Source organism: Eurytemora carolleeae, unplaced genomic scaffold, assembly GCF_000591075.1.
Source record: "Eurytemora carolleeae unplaced genomic scaffold, Eaff_2.0 scaffold142, whole genome shotgun sequence".
Taxonomy (NCBI): Eukaryota; Metazoa; Arthropoda; class Copepoda; order Calanoida; family Temoridae; genus Eurytemora; species Eurytemora carolleeae.
Window position 1 is genome coordinate 84,598 of NW_019396132.1, and position 23,969 is coordinate 108,566.

A 23,969-nucleotide genomic window follows, 5' to 3' on the forward strand; every position below is an offset into this window, starting at 1 on the left:
ATCCAAAAACAAAGAATGCAAAGACAAGTTTGATTATACTTTTTATGTGGTAACTTTACACGTATAATTCAGTGGTAGGTGATTAAATCAATGCAATGAACTTTTTATTTAAGTTTTGATTGTCAACCAGCTTTTTTTTTTAAATTTCAAAGTTTACAAGTAATCAAAGAGAACCTTTTTTATATGACATCTTCTCTTGACTTCTATGAATATATGTATCCATGATTTTTAACAGCTTGATTTAAATTAGAATTGAAATCGGAAGTAGACTTCATTGTATTGGTATAATAGCATACTACTGTAATATTCCTCCCCTCTTCTTAAAAAGCATCTTTATCAAAACAACTTTTTTTACATTTAGCCAGTTTAAATTTAAGTGTAGAATGAATAATTTTGTGGAGACATTAAATTAACAAGCGGTAAAAAAGTGGTGAAGTTTTAGTCCCATTTTTCATTCCACAAAAGCTTCAAATTCTTTATAAGGGGAAGTCAAAAATGATTAACTTTTAATTCAAACTGCTATGAACATTGAACAAAACCGGTCAAATGGGAAAAAGAATTAATTACATAAGAATATATTTTCTAATTAATCAAGAAGAGCGAGGTCTGAATAAAATAAGAAAACGAATCTCACAACCCGACTTAATGGTAAACGTAAAAAAGTTGAAAAATATGATAAATGAAGTTGTTATCACGGCATCATGCTGATGTCAAAATACAGAAAAGTCGCAAGACTAATCTGTTCTTAAAAAAATATTTTATTAAAAAAACAAACAATCTAATTCTTTAATGAGAATGGTTTAGTGGCTAAAAAATTTTAGATTAATATTTGATAATGTTTGCCAACTTGGTATCTCATTACTTAGAAGATGCTCGAAATTTTTTTTTTTATTTTGTGGAGGGGTGGCTGAAATAAGGGACTTAAACTTGGAATCTTTTTATCTTTTTTTTAAGTTACCAATTTGTTAGTGAAATTATTTACAATTACTGTAGACGAAAATTCACGTCACCTTTTATTAATTAACTGGAATGTCTCGACTCACAACGGTACCCTTAAATCCTTTAATCAAGTATGAATTAGATATTTGTGTTTCTCTTTTAAAAACTGACCATTTTCATTTGAAGTTTCTCTACAAAAGTGATCTGCGCATTTCTACCGCGACAAAATGGGGAAAATATTATAATTAAATACTTTTGCACCCATGAATACATTTCACATCATTCATCTGATTTAAGGTTCCGTTGTTAATCGGACAGGGTACTTTTCTTATTTTTTTATTGAGGGACAAAGACAGTACCTTTAACCAAACTTGAAGCAATTGATGTTTTGCAGAAGAAATGGGTCGAGAGAACACAAGAAAAAGTAAAATAACTCGTCGACAAAGCATGTGTAAATAGATTTATCGAAGTAACATACATTTTTCACAAAACGTGTAAGATTCTGCAATATTAAAAATCATGGCTCGATAATGTATGTCCTTTGGTTAAACTCTTAAATTCATTTTAGTATTCTTGATAGGTTCCTTTCATTTGTCGCTGTACATTGTACAACCTGTACGAACAAGCAGTACATAATTTTAGGAAATTCAAGTTATCATTTTGATCTTGATCCTGGCTTATTTGTGGTCTTAATAACTTTCAAAGTTGATAAGGGTTTCTTTATGTTTTTGCTGAATGCTCTACTCCAAGCTACTGTTGGAAGGACAGCTGGGGTGGATGATCTGACAGCTGTGGACGACATGACAGCTGTGGATGGTTTAACAGCTGGGTTGAAAGTTCCCCCAGCTGTCTGCTGTCAACATTCTGAGTGGTCTGATACTGTTAATTTCTTAGCAATCTTCTCTATTTTAGACTCAACAAGTTTATTGTGCCTTAAAATAAAAATGAAATCAATTCAACATCATCAATGATTTCCTAAAAAGTAAATCTCAGAAATTCAAGATGGCCGCCAATGTATGTGTTTGCAATGTTTACCTGGAGGTTAGTGGAGGTTTAGCGGGTTCTTCTCCCAGCTTGAAATCAAACATGTCAGCCAGAGTTTTCACAGACAATTCCTCAGCTCCTGATGTATCCTAGAAAGCGTTTTAATTTGTCGCTTTGACGTTTTAGAATTCAATCTTTTAACAAGAAGTATAAGCATATTAAGAATTAATAGACAAATTTGTCCATGCTTTTATAATTTCTCTTTCTAATACGTTGTAAAACAATAACAAAAAAGTTCACGGATTTTATATTTTTTTTTGTCGATTTAAAAATTGAATGAAAATCGGATTTGAAATTTTGATCATCCATGAACCTTCCCAGGGTCATGTGAGGCCCCAAACAAAATTTGGGCCCGATCGGTTCAGCCGTTTCGACGTTTATTGGATTCATACAAACAAAAAGACAGACAGAAATTTATGCAAAGTATACATATAGATTGTCATTAATTCCGCCTTCTTCAGTTAAACTAAAATGTTTAATGCAAACCAATAAAAATTCGTAAAAAAATTCTTACCAAACCAATATTCGTGTTTTCTTTAAATATTTCATTTTCAGTCTCATACACTCCGTCAGAACTGTAAACACTTTTCCCGTCTAGTAAACAAACAGAATATTATAATTTATTTCTCTTTTCCCGTCTAGTAAACAAACAGAATATTATAATTTATTTCTCTTTTCCCGTCTAATAAACAAACAGAATATTATAATTTATTTCTCTTTTCCCGTCTAATAAACAAACAGAATATTATAATTTATTTCTCTTTTCTCTGCAATTTTTTTCTGATTTTTTAAGGGTTACAATTGAAATATAATAAAACTTTTCATATATTTTTATGGGATCTCCTGAAAGCCAAAAATCCCGAATGTTTTTATGATGGGATAACACGATATGCTCAACTACAGAAAATATAAAACACGTAAGTTTTCCTCGTTCAAATAGAAAAAATTATAATAAAATACCCTGCATCGTTTCTTGGAATTTAGAAGGAAAATATTAACTAAAATGTTTTATCTTCTTCTCAGTTAAAAATTGGAAAATTGGAATTATTAAGAATTTGATGAAATTTCAGACCGATATAAGGAGAACAAAATTTTCTTATAATTGAACAAAAGGGAAAAATCATATATCTCAAACGGTAAAAAAGCTTTAAAAAAAGCTTAACAAACTTACCTCTGAAAACAATGTTGTTCCAATGCTGTGTTTGACGAATATGAATTGGGAAGTTTCCAAGATTTTTAAGAATTAAATCAGTTTCCTCATTTCTTATACATTCATCCATATCCACGGGTTTCTCCGACACTAAACATTTATATTTTATAATGAATAAAAATATAAAGGGGGACGGGGGGAAAAAAGGCCTACGTGGTTACCTGTTATTTCTTGTTCTACGTGCAGGTACACTGAGTTTCCTTTAATTCTAGTTCTACGTGGCAGGTACACTGAATACCTTTTAATTCTAGTTCTACGTAGCAGGTACACTGAATACCTTTTAATTCTAGTTCTACGTAGCAGGTAAACTGAATACCTTTTAATTCTAGTTCTACGTAGCAGGGTACACTAAATACCTTTCATTCTTGTTCTACGTAGCAGGTGTACTGAATACCCTTTAATTCTAGTTATATGTAGCAGGTACACTGAATAACTTTTAATTTTGGTTCTACGTAGCAAGTGTACTGAATAACTTTTAATTCTAGTTCTAGGTGGCAGGTACACTGAATACCTTTTAATTCTAGTTCTACGTAGCAGGGTACACTGAATACCTTTTAATTCTTGTTTTACGTAGCAGGTACACTAAATACCTTTTAATTCTTTTTTTCTACGTAGCAGGTGTACTGAAAACCTTTTAATTCTTTTTCTACGTAGCAGGCAGCGTTTCGGATCCGGATCCGGTCGGATCCGTATCATTTGGTCGGATCCGGATCCGTATCAGGAAACGTTGATATGGATCCGGGTAGCGCCAAAAATTAACCAAAACCATGGAATAAATAAATCAAAATGGTTCGTAAATGTATTATTTACATGACGAAAATTTGGACGCCCTTCTCCTGCTCAAGGCTAACAGCGACTATCTCTTCAAGAAGTGATTGATCGGCCTGTCCAAAGGATTACTCCAAAAAGTCTATATTTTTTTTGTTACATTTCGGAATATATAATTACTATAGTTTATAAATTATAACCTTGCATAACATTTAATAGGGAAAATCCGATTCACAGAATCAAAAGTTTCCTCGGATCCGGATCCGGATCCGTATCAGAGTCAGGATCCGGATCCATCATCACGGATTCGGATCCGCGGATCCGGATCCGCATCAAAATGATACGGATCCGAAACACTGGAAGCAGGTGTACTGAAAACCTTTCAATTCTAGTTCTAGGTGGCAGGTACACTGAATACCTTTTAATTTAGTTCTACGTGGTAGGTACACACTGAATATCTTTCAATTCTTGTTCTACGCAGGAGGTATACTGAATACCTTTTAATTCTTGTTCTACGTAGCAGGTACACTGAATACCTTTTAATTCTAGTTCTACGTAGCAGGTGGACTGAATACCTTTTAATTCTTGTTCTACGTAGCAGGTACACTGAATACCTTTTAATTCTAGTTCTACGTAGCAGGTGGACTGAATACCTTTTAATTCCAGTTCTACGTGGCAGGTAAACTGAATACCTATTAATTCTTGTTCTACGTAGCAGGTGTACTGAATACCTTTTAATTCTTGTTCTACGTAGCAGGTACACTGATTACCTTTTAATTCAATATCTAAGTAGCATGTGTACTGAATGCCTTTTAATTCTTGTTTTACGTAGCAGGTACACTAAATACCTTTTAATTCATTTTCTACGTAGCAGGTGTACTGAATACCTTTTAATCCAGTTTCTACGTGGCATATACACTGAATACCTTTTAATTCTAGTTCTACGTAGCAGGTAAACTGAATACCTTTTAATTCTCGTTCTACGTAGCAGGTACACTGAATACCTTTTAATTCTAGTTCTACATGACAGGTACACTGAATACCTTTTAATTCTAGTTCTACGTGGCAGGTACACTGGTTGATGTGTGACCGAGCAGGACAGGAGCTAGACTCGAACTCAGACAGTTCAACCTTGACAAGAAATTGTAATGTTAAATTTGTTTTTTTCCTTTTCAATCATAAGTTAAAATTCCTAGTTCATTCTTATTTTGATTATTGAAAGACAATACCTGAAAGTCGATTTATAAAAAAAAGGGAAAATGAAAGGAAAATAAAGGTTAACATATTTATTGTTTACTTTACATTTAATAACAATAGCGGTCGATTGTTAGTATTTTTAACTAACAACTTCTAGAGTGCACCTGAAGATTAGTAGCTTCTACCAAGGCGGTGTCCTGGTTCATCTCTTTCTCCGCCTCTAGTTGGGTAATTGAGAGGGCACGGGAGTATCCTTTAATCAATAAATCAATCAATTAACTCATCAACTAATCAATAAAGCAATCAATAATCAACTAATCAATCAATCAAATAATCAATCAATCAAATAATCAATCAATCAACAAATCAAACAAACAATCAATCAACCAATCAATAAAATAAATCAAATAAATAACTAAAGTAGAACATTTTAAGGATTTATCTATATAATAAAGCTATTTGCTCGATCATATATATTCATATATTTATATGTTAGCTATCATAGCTGGCCAACCGGCTGGACCAAATTTGCTTATTTTTTTAGGGAGCCCATGGGTACCCCGTGTGGGTGACAAATTCGTCATTTTTTCCAAGTCTATTAGAAATTCCACGGGCCACGCCGGGGTCTTCAGCAAGTGTTATATAAACATGAAAAATAAAACTATCTAAATATTTATTCTTAAACTTCTATGACCTCCTTTAATGTAGTAAAATACACGTACACCATTATGAAACTAAAATATAGATCCAGAAACCTTAGATTCATCAGGATAAATATAGATTTTTGTGGATTCAAGTATTTTTATTTTATTTTCAAACTCATTTCAAGAATGGACAACTCTTTAAATTATCCATTTTTAATTTTCATGTTTTTATTCGCTATAAAAATTAGCATAACAGCTCAGGCGAATATCAAAATAAAAGCTTCAAACATTAAACTCGTTACAGTAAATAATCATATTTAACTTGTATTTTCTGTTGAGATTCGTTTCAGAAACTTTAATAAGATCATACACGATATTCATGATATTCATGAACTTAACAAAAAACAAATTAAAAATAATCAAAATCTAAATTTAGATTTCTCTGAAGAGATATATTTCTATTATAAAGTTTTACCAACAATAGTCTGAGAGAAGAAAAGGAATAGGAGGAGAAAGAGGAGGAGGAGGGGGGGTGGGTGACCACTGATATCTAATATACCCTTGACCACTAACCTCTGATATACTCTTGACCACTGACCTCTGATATACTCTTGACAACTGACCTCTGATATACTCTTGACCACTGATATATAATATACCCTTGACCACTAACCTCTGATATACTCTTGACCACTGACCTCTGATCTACATTTGACCACTGACCTCTGATATACCCTTGGGCACTGACCTCTTATATACCCTTGAGCACTGACCTCTGATGTACTCTTGAACACTGATCTCTGATATACTCTTGACAACTGACCTCTGATATACTCTTGACCACTGACCTCTGATATATTGTTGACCACTGACCTCTGATATACTCTTGAACACTGACCTCTGATATACTCTTAAACACGGACTCCTGACATACTCTTGACCAATTACCTCTGATATACTCTAGAACACTGACCTCTGATATAATCTTGACAACTGACTTCTGATAAACCCTAGATCACTGATCTCTCATTTACATTTGACCACTGACCTCTGATATACCCTTGACCACTGACCTCTGATATACTCTTGACCACTGACCTATAATATACTCTTGAACACTGACATATGATATACCCTTGACCACTGACCTCTGATATACCCTTGATCACTGACCTCTGATATATGATGGAAAAGCATTGTTCTCCTTGAAATGTTGTGAGAGCTGTGTATAGCAGTGACAGATAATAGGTGACTTCTCAACTACCGTTGCTCCACTAGAACTAGACAAAACATGGAATAATTTTACAAAAGAAATTACTTTTCATTTGTTTTATCAAACAGGAACATTTTATAGAAAGAAATGGCTTAAAGCTTACAGTTGGTCAAACTCATATTGTCCCTTCGCAGATTAAGTGATCCTATTTGCAATGATTTTCAATAACTAAGATCACAACTTTTCATTTTCCAGAATATTCTAAAAAGTAGACTTTCCCCCAATTTAGCAATAAGAAATTGTATCAACTTAATAACAAAAAAATTGAATAAGAATTATTTTAAACTTCATTAAAGAAAACCAAACCCCAGCAATTTTTTTTGCAAAGGACTGTGTTGTGCAGTATATCCTGTGTACCTTAGCTCTGATGAATCATCTGAGGAGGAAAGAAAGGACCCTGAGGGACTCCAGGATTTAGGCCGATCCTTGGTCTCTAAACAGTCATTTTAATTCGCACTTTTAAATTTAAAATTTAGTTTATAAATTCTTATAAACTGGATGGTAATCAACTTAATATAAAAACCCTCTAAATTTGAGGAGAAATCTGTGAGACTTCAAATTTTTTTGTTGTCAAATCTTAAGAAATGGCAAATATGAACCGAAATCTAAACTTACAATTTTGAAATGATTAGATTTTTAACATTTACCTTGGTTTATTAAATCTTCTTTATCACAGGTATTGTCTGGATAAGTTTAAATAATAATAAAACTAATGTTAAAGCAAATCAAATTTCAGAGGAAGCTTTAAGCTCCATTACACACTAAACAGCCTGGGGGTTCCATTCCCGATTGTATGATTTAAATTTTGTCATTTGCTGTAACTCTTTCTAATGATTTTTTCTTTTAACGATGAGCGTTATGATCCCAGCAACACGACCAAGTTTGAGCCATGCAACCATTTTTAGATCCCTTTCATTCATTTTGGGCCAACTTTATGAAACTTAAACTCAGTTTTCATATTTTTCAGATCAGTTGATGTTGATCAGATCTTTGTTGTAATATATGGAGCGTTCTCCAGAAAGTATTCAGCTTCCTTCGTTACGACAAGAAAATTTTCAGAATGGTCTCAAGCTTTGTCCACCAGAGTCTGCTTTTAGACCCTTTAAGGGCGATAAAAAAAGAGATTGATTATTGAATGTTTGAAGAACTTTTGAGGATTTTTATGATTTTTATTTACATTTAAGATTCATTATCAATGTAGACCCTTTAATCCTATAAAAAATTTAAACCAGATCAATTTTTAATCTTGCTTTACAACTTTGTTTACAATGTAAATCATATATCAAGCTGTCTGGCAAACATACTTCCTGAACCCATGCTAATGTGGTTTGAGCAATTTGCAATATTTTTATCACTTTTGGGGTCTTAATGGTCTTTTCCCGCAAACATGTCATAATTGTTTCAATATTCATTTTTCCCTTCTTAACACCATTAAGCTACCATTTATGTTCATAAAATTGTTTTAAATGCGTTCTGGATTATGTTTATGTGTTCTGCTTGGTTTTTGCATTGACTAATAAAAACATTTTTTGGTAACCGAGCCTCCAAAGTGTCCCCTTTCTCTGGTGAATATTATAGATATTCCTATGCTGTGACAACGAAGCTTGTTCACCTTCAGAAGAACACCCCTTACATCACAAGAACAATCTGCTGGCGAAAACCTGGCCAAAAATGTAAACGATACAGATAGTAAACTTAAATTTTTTTTTAGAGCTAAGACTTCTATAAGTACCCATAAGAAAATTTTAGCAAAACTTATTGATCACAGTGGTATAAATAAACTTAAAATATTAATTCAAACCCTTTTTCAGTATTTGTTACCTCCTATATTACGCTAAACATGTGCAAAATCACTTAAGCAACTAATTCTGTAAAAAACATTATTATTCAACTTTCCTAAACTATTTTCTGATGGAACTCGTAAAATAAATGTCTGTAGAGGTTGCAAACTGATTTTCTTTTTTACCAGGACACGCCTCCTCTCCCGGGTCTGGTCACGCCCCTCCCCGGGCACGTGGCTTTCAGACTTGGACCGCTGCTTTCTAAGAATATGGGAACTTCTTTATCTGTTTCTTCTTTGGGACTGTCAGTGTAATTTCAAGTGATATTCCATTTTACAAGTTAAATGTCATTTTTACACTACTTTAAAATAAGCAACAAGAGAGAAGTTGTATGAATTCCCTTCCATGTCGCTTCACCCTGTATCCAATAAACGTAAAAACAGTTAAATTGGGCCAAACATTTGGTGTGACTCCAAGGAACATTTAAGGATGCAAAAAGTTTCAAAAGTTTCTCAAATCTATTTTGTTTTAGATTTTTGTAAAATTTTGAAAATCTCCGAAAAATATTATTATTTTAGAGTTCTTAATATGATTTTGAAATGAGACTGAAAAGCACACGTTAATCAAAATCGTAATCATATAGATAATATCGGAGAATAATTGAAGAATATTTAGGATATTTAATCCTCATTTATAATATCTCAGCAACACTGTATATTTATCCATTCTTCTCATTTTAATTCTGAAATTTTTCATCAAAATAAATCTAACTGTAAAATTATATTAAATCTGAACTTTTTTATTTAAAGCATTTTAAATGAAGCGTGGCTTTTCTTAAGATGATAAACTTTAATCAATCGTCTAAACTTAAGGATTGCATTGAAAATGCACCTGTCCTAGAAAAAAAAATTTTTTGTGTGATAATCTTTATTTGGAAAACTTGTTATGCTTAACCTTCATAAAATTAAATGATATATATTTGTAAGTACACCTCAAATCTTTGGATATTTTCAAATTCAAACGACTACTTTAATCTATTAAAACCATTTACTGCAGTCAAATCAAATCAAATCATGCTTTTAGGGACATCCTCCACCCACACACCAAAATTGTAGCGACTATGTCAAAAAATTCTTTTCGTCAAAAAGAAAAATCATTTACTACAATGGTATTCCATTTAATATGAAAAATTATAAACCAAAAAAGATTAACAAAATGTTTTTGTTTTGTTTTTTGTATTATTATCTTGTAAATGAAGTTAAATCTGAAAATTTTGAAAAAACAATGAAATGAATGAATAGGGGGTTCCTAATAAATATGAAAATGTTAGATGACATAACACAATAACATCATAGGGTGTATAATAAAAAGCCTTAAAAGCTTTGTGTTTTTAAGATTAGATCTGCATAAAATTCTTTATATCTACATCAGTTTTAAGGTTACAAATTTTCATTCAAAAATGCTCATATTTTTGGAACACTCTGTAATTTTCCCCATATTTTACCTGAATGTAATTCTCTTCTTAGATGCCTCCAGGATACCTTCATAAACTTGAAGCTGTTGTCTAGACCCAGAAATATTTATGGACTTGTATATAATTTGTGTTTAACCAGTCAGATGTATTTGCTACATTTTTTATTAAATCATTTTCCTTTGATCATTTTATTATTTATTGTTAAAACTTTTATTATTGAACCCTTTTCCTTTGATCATTTGATTATTTTATTGTTAAAAATTTTATTATATAATCATTTTGCTATTTTATCATTTTTTTATTCAATCATTTTGCTATTCTATTATTTAATTATTTCATTGTTAAATCGTATTATTATTTAATCATATTACTATTTGATCGTTTCATTCATTAATCAATTTATTTTAAATCATTTCATTCATTATTTAAGAATTTTATTATTTGATTGTTTAATCATAGTATTACAGTCATCGTCAAATATATTATATTTTAATTTATATTTTAATTACGATTTCTACCAAAAGCTCTCAAACATCAGAAACACTTTAACAATAAGGAATTGTAAATTAACACTGAACAGTCTCTATTTGTGTAAACTTTAAATTCGAAAAAATCTTATTGGGGTTAAAGCATTAATGATAATAAGTCGTCTTCATTGCATTGGTTTAATCGCCGACCACTCCTATTTGATCATTTTATTATTTGATCATTCAAAATCAATCATCTCATCAATGGATTGTTTCATCAATTTATACAGTTCGTATTGATTCAAACATAAAATCATTCGAATATTTGTTTGCTTTATAATTTAATGATTTAAACTCTAGTTCGTTTTCACAAGTGATAGTTTGAACGTACGATCATTTAAACATTCGTTCTTCTCATCCTTTCCTTTCATAATTTAATGATTTAAACTTTAGTTCGTTTTCACAAGTGATAGTTTGAACGTACGAACATTTAAACATTCGTTCTTCTCATCCTTTCCTTTCATAATTTAATGATTTAAACTTTAGTTCGTTTTCACAAGTGATAGTTTGAACGTACGAACATTTAAACATTCGTTCTTCTCATCCTTTCCTTTGATAATTTAAGATTTGTATATTCATTACGTTATTACAAAATTTATAAATGGATATCTTACATAATTTGGAAAAACAATAAGTTGTCTAAAGGCATCGTGAATATTTCTTCCCTAAACCCTTTATTAGGATCAACAATGCTCCGTACTCGCACTAGGTGCTCCAGAGTCTCAACTGCAAATATAATAATTTTATCAACGCTAGATGTCTCTCAAATCAAGTTACCGGGTTTTTACTTATAACGCGTTGATATCCACAAAAATGTCAAAATATATATGTCCGATATTTGTTTAATTTCCGATGGAGAACGACGAGTTCATTGTTTCTCAGAAATGGTGTTCATGGTATATGAAAATGGTATTTGATGTACTGAATAGTTTTAATAATTAGTACATAACTTATGAAAAGCACAGTACACTACCATATTAAATGTACCATATTATAGTGTATACAGTAAACAGTTTAAAATGTTTGGTATATAGTATTAAAGTGTCCAATATACATGGTGTATGATATTACATTATACAAAGTACGCACTATGCATGTGTATTGTGTACAGTACAGTATACTGTATATGAGAGCCTACCCATAGTCCAATCAAAATACTTCATGGCGAAGGCAGCAACAGTACTGGCAGATCTACTTATACCCATCTTACAGTGGACTAACACCTTCCCTCCTTGCAACATACAGTCCTAAATATTCAAATAAACAATAAAATCTGAAATTAAAGCTTTTAGTTCCTCGATCTTAAAAGATATAAATGAAAATAAATGAAAATAAATGAAAATTAATGAAAATTAATGAAAATTAATGAAAATAAATGAAAATAAATGAAAATAAATGAAAATAAATGAAAATAATTGAAAATAAATGAAAATAAATGAAAATAAATGAAAATAAATGAAAATAAATGAAATTAAATGAAAATAAATGAAAATAAATGAAAATTAATGAAAATTAATGAAAATTAATGAAAATTAGTGAAAATTAATGTAATGAAAATTAATGAAAATAAATGAAAATAAATGAAAATGAATGAAAATAAATGAAAATGAATGAAAATAAATAAAATAAATAAATAAAAGATATTAAATAAAAATAAATGTAGGTTCTGTAACGTTCTTTTCATAGAATGTTAGTAATGAATACCATATTAACGCATATTTATACCTTTTTCAGGTCAAATTTAAAGGGACAGTAAAGGAAAAATGAAAGGGGCTATAGACTGAAAGCTAATCACTTTAGCTCTCGATCGCGACCCATGAAAGTTATATCTGATTTTCCTATCTCGAGAAATTGATTTACAACTGTGTCAAATTTATACGAAAATTAATATATATACAATTTTGTATAAAAGTAGTGGGTTTAAATAGATCAAATTCAGCAAATAAGCAACCAATCTGAAAACGATAATATCCCCGAGAAAGCTAATTGTAACTTAGGTTTACTCCAATTCTAATTTTATATTTGTTCTTTCTATTTTTTATAGATTTAATTCATAATATTATAAATACGTCCGTATTGCTTGACCAAAAATTCCACCAATGGCAGTGCAGTAAAGTGGTCACGTGATACAGACGGAGACACGTGATCAGTATACTGCTCTGCCATTGGTGATAGTTCTGGTCACGTGATTTAAGTTTAAGATTTTCTAAATTTTACATATATGAACTTTCGTATGATTTTAACACAGTTTTATATCAATTTCTCGAGATAGGAACATCAGATAAAACTTTCATGGGTCGCGATCAAGAGCTAAAGTGATTAGCTTTCAGCCTATACCCCCTTTCATTTTTCCTTTACTGTCCCTTTAAGTCATGTTCAATTAGATTAATATTTTGGTTATGTTCCAGAATCAAATTTAGCAATAAAATCTAGTTAAAGAGGAAATAGATGAGAATTAAAATCTGAGATAGCATTTTAGATTTTTATTTTTTAACTTATCAAATTGTCTATATTATCTTGAACATAAAGTGAGACTGAAAAATCAGTAGAATAGAAATCACAATATTTTAAGAAGTCTCATGTGTTTTAAATGCTGTAATTACGCAAATAGTTTTACCAGTTGCTTTAAATGGAACTGTGTACTCTACACAATTGCTGGGTCTAATCGTCATCCTATACTTTATGGGTCTCACTGTATGATTTTTACCCACAAAAAAAGTTTTGAAGACTTCTGACCTTTATAAAGAAGAAGGTTTTATCCCAGTATTTGAGTAGATTTGTCTCCTCTACATCATACTCTCGGATATTCATATACTAAACAATAAACCAGTTAATACCAGATACTGAACAAAAAACCAGNAGACATATACCTCTAATTAACCAGTTAATACCAGGTACTGAAATATAAACCAATTAATACCAGATACTGAACAATAAACCAATTAATACCAGATACTGAACAATAAACCAGTTAATACCAGATACTAAACAATAAACCAATAAATACCAGATACTACCTAATTAACCAGTTAATACCGGGTACTGAAATATAAACCAATTAATACCAGATACTGAACAATAAACCAATTAATACCAGATACTGAACAATAAAATAGTTAATACCAGATACTGAACAATTAACCAGTTAATACCAGATACTGACCAAAATTATTTAATAAATGCAGAACTGATTTGATTGTGTTTATAATCAAAAGTAAGACTAAGGGATTATTTCAAATCAATAGCAATGCGATTTTACGTCATAGAGTTTTCCCCCCAAACACACCTTTTTCATAAAAGACATATCTCTGATAAAATAGGTTATTGCCTGAAATACGGAGGGAAAAAAGTTGTCAATTTCCCGTGTTACATTGAGAATATGGGTCACTCCGTTAGAATTCAGCTCCTAAAATAAAAAGAGAGATAAATCCAGTCATTTAAACTTTTATGGACGCCCTAATTTCACACTTCAGTTTCAAAGTGAAAACTCTAAATCAACAGAGCCGAAAACTTTTAATAAGTTCATCTGATTATCTTTCTTAGATGTGATAAACTGATCTCTCATATTCACAATGGTACCTAGTAAACCTGATCAATATAGTAGAAAATATAGTATTTTTTCTAGCTTGAAAAATGTGTTCAATCCTGACCGTTTCCTCCATGGCTTCTGTACCATATATCCGCAAGTCACTTTGATATAGAAACCAGAAAATACATGGATATTGGATAACTCATTCATTCTTCACCATAAAAAATGTGTAAGGACACCACTGGACTGTAAAAAAGGACATGTCACTCTATAAATGGAGGCCAGGGCTCATGAAAATTAAGTCTACAGTGCTGAAAACTTTAGAATGGGATATCCCTAATCCCTATCGGTTAATTAATCAGAGCTGAAAACGTTAGAATGATGGATATAGAGATCAATGCTTGATCTCCTGGTTTTACCAAACCCAAGATTAGGTTATCGATATCCAAGAAAGAAGTTTAAAATTCAACCAATCAGCATGTCATGTTAAGATCTGCACATTGCAAACATCAAAAATGAATTAAACTTTGCTTTCATTTCAGATTAAAGAACTTCTATAAAAAGCTCTCACCTCTAGATTTGATGCGTTCCATTCAGATCCAAGATACAAGAAATCAAAAACTTTAGACGCCGGGTCCATTTGACCTAAATAAAGATTTATTAGAACAAAGCTCAGTATTACAGGGACACATAAAAGTGGGACTGGGGACAGACACTGAACCCCCCACCCNTGCCTGGTAGCTCTTAAGGTAGAAACTATACCCTTAGAAGTATATTATATTTTAGATTTCAAAGATTACAGATCCGGATAGGGAATAAAAAAACAGGGGTTTTAAAATTCTTTTCTCCCCCTCGAGGGGGGGAAGAAATCAAAGACCAAGAGGAGAACAAGGGAAGGAAAGAAGAAAGGGAAAGGGGAAAGAAAAAAGTTGAAAAAGGGAGGGGAAAATGAAAGGAAAAGGGGGAAAAATATAGGTTACCTAGAATTAGAAGAATTTCTTCGTCGATAAAAGCTTTTAGTGAATCCAGTTTTTGATTTAGTTCCTCCTCTAAACGTATCCGGATACATTTAGACGTAATTTCGTCCAGATTTACGGTCTTCATGATTTCTCTTAATTCAGATTTAAATTTGTATTTAAGACCGCCATATTTTTTGTACAGTCACCATATTGTTTTACTGTCCCCATGTATTGATTTAATGACTTTCATTAAGATTTAAAGTAGCAAATTTTAATTTGAGCGTCGTTTTTTTGTTAAAATAGTTTTTTTGGGGGTCAATATATTTTTGAATAAATGAACATATTTAAAAATCAAGATCATAATTTAACTAAATTTTCTTTTTTTGGGGTCAATATAATTTTACACAATTATATTTGCCCTCGTATAATTTAAAAAACGAAATTAACTAACTTTTTTTTTTTCAAAATTCCAAACAATCAAAGAAGCAATATCTAAACACAGTTCCTACTGCTTACATCTTATAATATCCTCGCTAAACCAGTTTGACTTGAGAATAGTTTAAAGCTGTGCCTTAAAGTTGATTTGATCAGTGTCTTTTTAGTTTCTTGATCAATTTCATTGCTCGTCAATCTGGACAATTGGTCTGGAGAAGGAGCTCGCCGCACCTAAAGCACGATGAAAATGATTAAACATTAAATCTCAATTGAATGAGCATGAGATTTTAAATTTAGGTAATTTTCAGTCCAATCTCTGTATAAGGAAGAGATACAATCACGGATTTAGCGACCATCATCCAGTAACACCTTTTCTTCATTTTACCTGACTAAAGAAAACTTGAATTTAAAAATTTCAAAAGGAAATTTTTCTTATCATTAATCTTAAAAGAATTCCAAAACATGTAGAACATTGAAATTATGTTTTTATCTAATAAAACTGTAACCGGAGGATGGGAATTTTAGGTGAAATATCGTTAATATTAAACACTTGAGCTCGATATCCAATGTGGGCACTATAAATTTAGAATGAATGCTTGATCCATAAATTTTAGTTATCCCTGCAGAGTATGCCCACCACGGGATATTGAAGAGGAGTTAAATTAATCAAGATGAAGATCAATGCTTGATCCCTAGATTCACAAAACGAAAGTTTTTACTTCAGTCACTACTTGCTTACCAGAAGGTCGGGCATAATATTCCATTCATTGATGCAGGACTGAGAGGATTTGATATTTTTCTGATATCCAGCCACCCAGCCTGTATCCACCACACACAAGGAGTTCCTCTTCGGCTTAAATATCATTTTATCATTGTTATTTTTATAAGTTTAATATTATCGTTGTAATACATTTCAGAGGCGCATCTGGGTTTTATGGGGGGGGGGGGGGGTGCAGGGGGATGTTGTTCGATATTTGGGGAAGACACACTATTATTTTTAGGAATATCAAATATTAAAACGAATTAATTATGTAATTTTACCATCATTTGCAACTGTATTTGTCATGAAAACATTTTTTTTTCAATTCAAATTGAGAGGCGGGCGGCCATGCTTATTAAATAAATATTGGGATGAAAAAATAATCTTGTTCTTTTTTAGTTCTTCTTAATTCCCTAAAATTATATATTAATTTGACATAAATAAGTCAAATTCCTTTTTGCAAAGTTGAGGATGAGGATGAGTAGATGAGTGGAATCAGATAAATGGATGAAAAGATCAAGAGAAATGGATGAAAATATCTTAAGAAATGGATGAAAAGATTAATATAAACGGATGAAAAGATTAATATAAACGGATGAAAAGATCAATATAAATGGATGAAAAGATCAATAGAAACGGATGAAAAGATTAATAGAAACGGATGAAAAGATTAATAGAAACGGAGGAAACGATCAATAATAACGGATGAAATGATAAATAGAAACGGATGAAAATATCAATAGAAACGGATGAAAAGATCAATATTAATGGATGAAAAGATTGATAGAAACGGAGGAAAAGATCAATAGAAACGGATGAAATGATTAATAGAAAAGGATGAAAATATCAATAGAAACGGATGAAAAGATCAATAGAAATGGATGATATGCAAATAGAAACGGATGAAAAGATCAATAGAAACGGATGAAAATATCAATAAAAACGGATGAAAAGATCAATAGAAACGGAGGAAAAGATTAATAGAAACGGACAAAAAGATCATTATAAACGAATGAAAAGATTAAAAGAAACGGATGAAAAGACCAATAGAAACAGATTAAGATATTAATAGTAATAAATTAAAAAGAAAATATTAAAATACCTTAAGTTTTCCTGATATAAGATGTAACGTTTGAATGACTGTCCACAGAGCTTGAACTGATCTTGGTTTAAAAATAAAATGCTTCCCAAGTTGTCTCACACTGAATAACATCAATATATCAAAACGAAAATATGCATTTAATTACTTTGATTACATTAATATATCTAAATAACCGTGGTGCCTTTTTTGTCACTGCTTACTTCGATCGACATAGAACTTTTTATTGAAATTGATCTTGATATTGACCTTGATTTTGACCTTGATATTGACCTTGATCTTGATTTACATATTGACCTAGACCTTGTCATAAACCAAGACCTTGATCCCGACCCTGAACTCGGCCTTGACGCTGTCCTAGATCTTGACCTTGATAGGACTTCGATCTTGATCTTCACTTTAATCATCAGATACTTCACCTTAATCATCAGAATGTTCATCATTCTGATCTTGATCTTGACATCAACTTTGATCGTTACCTCGACCTTGACCTCAATCTAGACTTTGACCCTGATCTACCCTTTTATCTTGATCTAGGGTATTGACCCTGTAATTGTCACTGAACATGACCTTTACCCTAATCTTAACCTCACAATTGACTTTAACCGCAACCTCGATCTTGACTTCCATCTTGACCCTGGTCTTAACTTCTCATTTTACCTTGACCTCGACCTCGACCTCGACCTACCTGAATCCTCCATCTCCATCTAAAGAGATCTTGGTTCCCCAGAGCATCTTGAGAACAAATCCAATATTAACGGAAACCAATTCCTCTCCATCTTCATCATTTCTTAACATGAAAAATCATTATACAGGTATTTTCGTTAATTTGGAAGGAAAGGATAATTTCATGTTACTGTTGTTAACAGTAATCCCAATTAAGTGTAATCATGAATCTTAAGTATAGATAATTGTTGTTAGCTTTGATATTATTTTTAGATCATTTCAGATTCTTTCCCGGGTGTAGCCATTGTTGCTTCAGGAATTATCAAATGTCAGACAGCAAGTGCGAAATTTTAAGGTTTTCCTATTCAATTTTTCGGATTATTAATCCAGTTAAGCACAAAGAAAAAAAATCGACTTTTTAAAATTACCCCGTAGAAAACCATTATAAGATTAATTTGAATATTATTTCTTTCGTGTAATAAAATTTAAAAGCCATAATTGGATTAAAAACATGAAGTTAAATCGCTATTAGAAAACCTGAGAAGGTAGAAAGTTGTAAGGCCGGTTGAAAAAAACACAACTATTTTCTTCATTATTAGTATCTTGTTACAGATTTAAATAGAAAAATTAAACATGTTTTCTAACAAACTCTTTACATGATTACAATAAAATTAATTTACATCTAATTTAAATCTACATCCGGGTCTGCAGGTTCAAAGAATGGGAAAACCAATTAAAGTAGTATAAAGGAGAGGGTGATAGGGGCTGTTTACAATTTACTGTGACGTGTGATGAACTAACGTTATTTCAAAACAAAAACAAGAGTTGTAAACAAGGCAATCTATTTCTAAGTTGGGCCTGACATGATTCTTTATTTTTTCATATTTTTTTTAAACTACAATGCATGAGATATTACAAATAACCAATCACAATTTACTATGCAGATGAACCGGCCTAACCAGGGTAGGTTGTTATGAGTGGTTGGCCCTAAGTTAGTCAAAGGGATTATTGTAGAGATAAATTAAAATACAGGGTGTAAAGGATGGTTCATGTACAATTACAAATAAGCTAAAAAAGTTTCATTTTTTTTATATTTTATTTTTAATAAAATCTACTCACATGATATACAACTATATCTGCATTTTTGTTGAATGTTTGTCAAATTTTAGACCCACTTTAACGTAAAAATCTTATTTTTCTTAACTTAAAAATTGTAAATTTTCTGCCCTGTAAAAACATTTCTTTACGAAATTGCTGCCGATAAAGTACAAACACAGTATAGGAAACTAATTAGTGGAACAAAAAATTCCCGTGTCATGAGAAGCACCACCTTTCTTAGGTCTAGAATGAGTTCCTGATTTAGTAGAAAGTGTTCCAGCTTAAAGAACGATTTCAGACCGTTCTTTTCAACAATTTAGACGTTCGTTCCACAGTCGTTAATTTAAAGGTCGTTCCACTTTTTTAAGAACGCATTCTATGCGTTCGTTCTTTGTTTCAAATGTTATCGTTCTTGATAATTCCGTTCGTCCCGTGAAAGAACGAACGTTCCCCAGAAGCAACAAAAGATTGAATACAGGAAAAATTACTTACAAAAATACAAATTGATTATAAGATAATAATAGTAATAATATCAATATTCAAAGTAATAACAATAATACCTTGTATAAATACTGTCTACTCCTATGAGGCAATATTCTAAGTCCTGCCCTTTAGAAGGAGATTGGGAGCTAAAGCAAAAGACAATTTTTTTAAGATGCTGTGGTTTTGGAGATTGTCATTTTTGATGTTGTCATTTAGGAAATTTTTGTTATGGAACTGTCATTAAGGAAAAATTCAATTTGTAATTGTTATTATTTTAGAAAATTGTCACGCGGAAACTTGTAATTTAGAAAATTGTCATTTTTTTTAAATTGTGTTTTTTGAAATTATTATTTTGAAAATTGTATTTTGAAAAATGTTACTTTAAAAATTGTCGTGTAGAAAAATGCCATTTTGTAAATTTTAATTTTGGAAATTATGATTTTTGAAATTTTTATGTTGGAAAATGCCATTTTGTAAATTGTGACTTTGTAAATTGTCATTTTGAAAATTGTCCGGGTGGAAAGTGAATTTTCCATCGTCTGATGAAACTAACCTAGTTTTGACAGGAACCGAATATGTTTCAGTGAGTTGCTTGGATTGTGATGAACTGGGAGCACTTACAATCACCATGTGCCTTAAAATTTTAAAAAAATTAACTGACATCCGACCAGGCAGGAAAGGTTTATAGGGCTAATCAGAATAACCACTTTTGCTTCAAATGATTTCGATAAACAAGTATTTTTATTGGAAATCCAATACAGAAAATCTGCAAAATTATTATTGTTGTTATAATGTATTAGAAAAATGTCCATAAAAAGCTACAGTTATTACAAACACAAAAAAAGATGTCATGCAGATAAGAAAATCTAAGAATTGTAGAGAAATTGGCGACCCCAACGTCAAGAAAAGTTCTCTCCTTTTCATTATCCCAACCGCCCTGTACTGTACACTGTACACAGTACACAGTACACTGTACACTGTACAGTGTACAATAAGAACCAGAAAACTACGGGATATTAATACTACGTTAAAGCACTAATGAAGCCTATTTGTTGCTGTTACAAAACATATAGATTTACCACTTACCAGTACCTTATGAAATAAAATATTAAGTAAAATGGTTCGGCTTTTACTGATCAATTTCTGTATCTTCTGTTTATAGGACTATTCAAAGTTACAACTTGAGTCAGAAAATCGTCTTGCTATTCCAGAGTTTTCTGGTTCTCACTGTACAGTGTAAAGTGTAAAGTGTACAGTGTACAGTGTACAACCGTTGAAACAAATAAACAAATAAATAAATAAATAAATAAAAGATCAGCTACATTCCGTTGAAATAAAGGCAGACCCCGTAAAAATAACCGCCTACGGACGGAAATTAAGGTAACAGTTGATTATTGACACTTGTCTAGTGTGAATCAAAATGGCAAGGTCTATGCCAGTGACGAAGCCACCTCCCCACTGCCCAATTGTATTGTGTCCTACCTTTTTTTCAAGTCATTGCATGACTCCAGCCTGACCACGAGAACTACATTATGTTTAGGATCTGTTAGAACACTCTTCACTGTTTCCAGATCCGTCTCATCCGTGGTGAGTCGACCCATCCTCCTTATCATTCAAGGATTTAGAGGGACTGTAAGTGCAATTTCAAGTGAATCTCTACGCAAAAATGACAATGCCCGAATCAAAATGCCTAGAAAAACGAAAATATCTTCCATACTATTGATCAGATAAAGGTTTCAAGGATATTGTTGGGAATCAGGCATTGTCATTTTTGAATAAAGGGTCACTTACAATTATACGCTAACAGTCCCTATAAGGATTTTTTTTACAATTTACCATGATGAAAACTTGTATGGAAAATTAATATTTTCTGTTAAATACTTTCTTTACCCAAAAACTTTTCAACGAAAAAGATAAAAAGTATAAAAAAAGAAGCTATTGCGCTGCGATGCACGATTTTAGAAAAAAAGAATTTATTTATAACCCCTCATATGATTTTCCCTAATTGAAAAAAGAATTCAGGAAAAAATATAACAAATGAGATGAGATTAATTTCGTTAAAATAACAACTTTCAAATTAATTCTTTTACGAAGTTAGGTGACGTCAAAGATTTAATTATAACCCCCTCTGTCCGACACTGTAACCGTCATACAACATCAATAAAAGGAAAACTTGTTCAAAATATTATAAATTAAGGTAAACAATCAAAATAGTTCGGTCGGCGGTAAAAAAGGTGAGCGCCTGTCGCACTGCCGAAAATATGTTTTGTTTGTTAATTTAACAAGTCGGTTACGTTGTGTCAAATCTCTGATAATTTGACCAATAAGAGAAAAGAGTAATAAACTTTTTAAAAACTTTTTTTAACTTTTTGAAATCATTAATCCGGTTCTTTAGAAGTTTCCAGTGTTTAACACAATAATTATTTAAGAAAAATAAAAAAACCTGTTAAAATTCCACGGACTGAAGATTTCTTCTTTTTTACATCATTTAATCTGTAAAAATAGAGTATTATTAGTTAAACTCGATAAAATGGCGTTTTATCACTGTTATGGCTATTTTAAGGATTTAATAATACAGGAAAAGACCCAAGAACAAAGTGTATTAGACCTTTAGATTGGAGAGTAATTAACATCTCAATTCCAAGGTTTATGAATTTTACTGAGATAAAATTATCTAAAGATACAATCTTACAGAGCAACTTAGAATTTTGGAAGCGGTCTTTAAGAGCTGCTCTAAATTATGAGCAACATAAAATAATATTTTGCTCTTGGGACTTTTTACAATTTCAGCATTGGTATGAAATTACGAATTTAAATGATTTTTACACTACTACTACAATTTTAGTTTTTTCTATTCTTTAAAAGAAAAAGAAAATTAAGGAACACTGATAAAAATTTCCTGAATTTTAATTTTCTTGGATTTTACAAGACAATCTAAATACATTATAATAACATTGATCTTATTCTTAATACAACAATTATAAATAATGAATTAATTCAGGGCGATAAAATATGTTTTCTTCCCTAACATGCAATATTATACACCTCGTTAATTTCTTTAAATTTTATGAAAGCTGAAACTCCTAAAAACCTGCTGTTGGAAAATTTTACATTAATTTAGTTTGAAGCTCAAAAAGAAAACATGAAACGCAACCGTTGTAAAGCTACCAAATAATATATAATATAACTAATTTACATTTTTAATTCTAATTTCAAATTTAGTTTATTAAAAAAGCTGCCAGCGCTGTAAAACAGAGTTCCCAAAATGTCTTCACAAGAACTAATTTGATCTTAATAAAAGTTTTGAAGTCATCTTGTCTGTATCCATCCCATAAACGCAACACCGATGAACCGATCGGGTCCATTTTGTTTGTGTCAACAGGCATGATTCAAGGAGAGGTTTAATGTTTATGGCTGAACAAAATTTTTCATTATAAGGATTTTCTTTTCGGTAGTTAGATTTTATTGAAGAAGGTTAAAAATGGCAAATTGGAAGATTTACCCCAAAAATTTGATGATTTTTCAATTTTGAACTCCCATCTTATCATGAATGTTCCAAACCAGCTTAAAAAAACATTAAATGCTCCCTTCAGCTTATAAAATAATTCACGCTATTCACGGTAAAATATAAATAAATAATTCCGATCTATTTGAACAGAACATCAAGGAAACACTGCCTTGCACAAGTGTGTTAACAATACTTTATTGTCTTATCAAATTTTCTGTTTGTTTAAAATCCTTCAGGGATGAATAATGTCTACTTAATATGAAATAGAAATATACGCCGTCCTAATATTTAAAATTCGACATTTCAAAAATCGTTACCGACATTCAACAAAATCCCCTCGAATAAAAAATAAATTACATACGCAGAAGTTTGAATACTAAAGAAAGATAAAAATACGCAAAAAATCTGATTACTGCGTAAACTAAATAGACAATACAAAGGAGTGTTAATCTATAAATATATAAAACAGAAGCTTTAAGATAAAAGATTTTCTTATTCGCACTATTCCAGGAGGTGTTGCTTCCATGGTGATGTCATTTTTGGCGCAACTAGATGGAGGGAGGGGGGGGGGGGGG

General features: G+C 31.3%; 1 protein-coding gene across 1 annotated transcript; it reads right to left on the reverse strand.

The window, feature by feature from the left end:
• Positions 1-943: 943 nt before the first annotated feature.
• On the reverse strand, positions 944-23,963 carry LOC111695879 (protein phosphatase Slingshot homolog 2). Its single transcript, XM_023465344.1, has 25 exons — positions 22,330-23,963; positions 21,369-21,491; positions 20,440-20,520; positions 19,964-20,032; positions 18,328-18,429; positions 17,643-17,742; positions 16,520-16,633; positions 15,917-16,011; positions 15,367-15,497; positions 14,958-15,031; positions 14,186-14,263; positions 13,594-13,671; positions 11,996-12,104; positions 11,523-11,583; positions 10,361-10,420; positions 8,972-9,117; positions 7,723-7,758; positions 7,433-7,508; positions 6,976-7,082; positions 5,323-5,411; positions 5,005-5,092; positions 3,155-3,283; positions 2,498-2,577; positions 1,975-2,072; positions 944-1,871 (listed from the first exon to the last, which is right to left on the reverse strand). The coding sequence occupies exons 2-25, from the start codon at positions 21,485-21,487 to the stop codon at positions 1,796-1,798; spliced, it is 2,196 nt and encodes a 731-aa protein (XP_023321112.1). The 5' UTR covers positions 21,488-21,491; positions 22,330-23,963; the 3' UTR covers positions 944-1,795.
• Positions 23,964-23,969: the final 6 nt, after the last annotated feature.

Coding starts and splice junctions, on each gene's coding strand:
- LOC111695879 (XM_023465344.1), bottom strand. CDS start 21,487: ATGGGTCGACTCACCACGGATGAGACGGATCTGGAAACAGTGAAGAGT. Junction 16,634..17,642: donor TTATATCAGGAAAACTTAAG/GTATTTTAATAT, acceptor ATGATATTTAAG/CCGAAGAGGAACTCCTTGTG. Junction 11,584..11,995: donor GTATTTTGATTGGACTATGG/GTAGGCTCTCAT, acceptor TTATATTTGCAG/TTGAGACTCTGGAGCACCTA.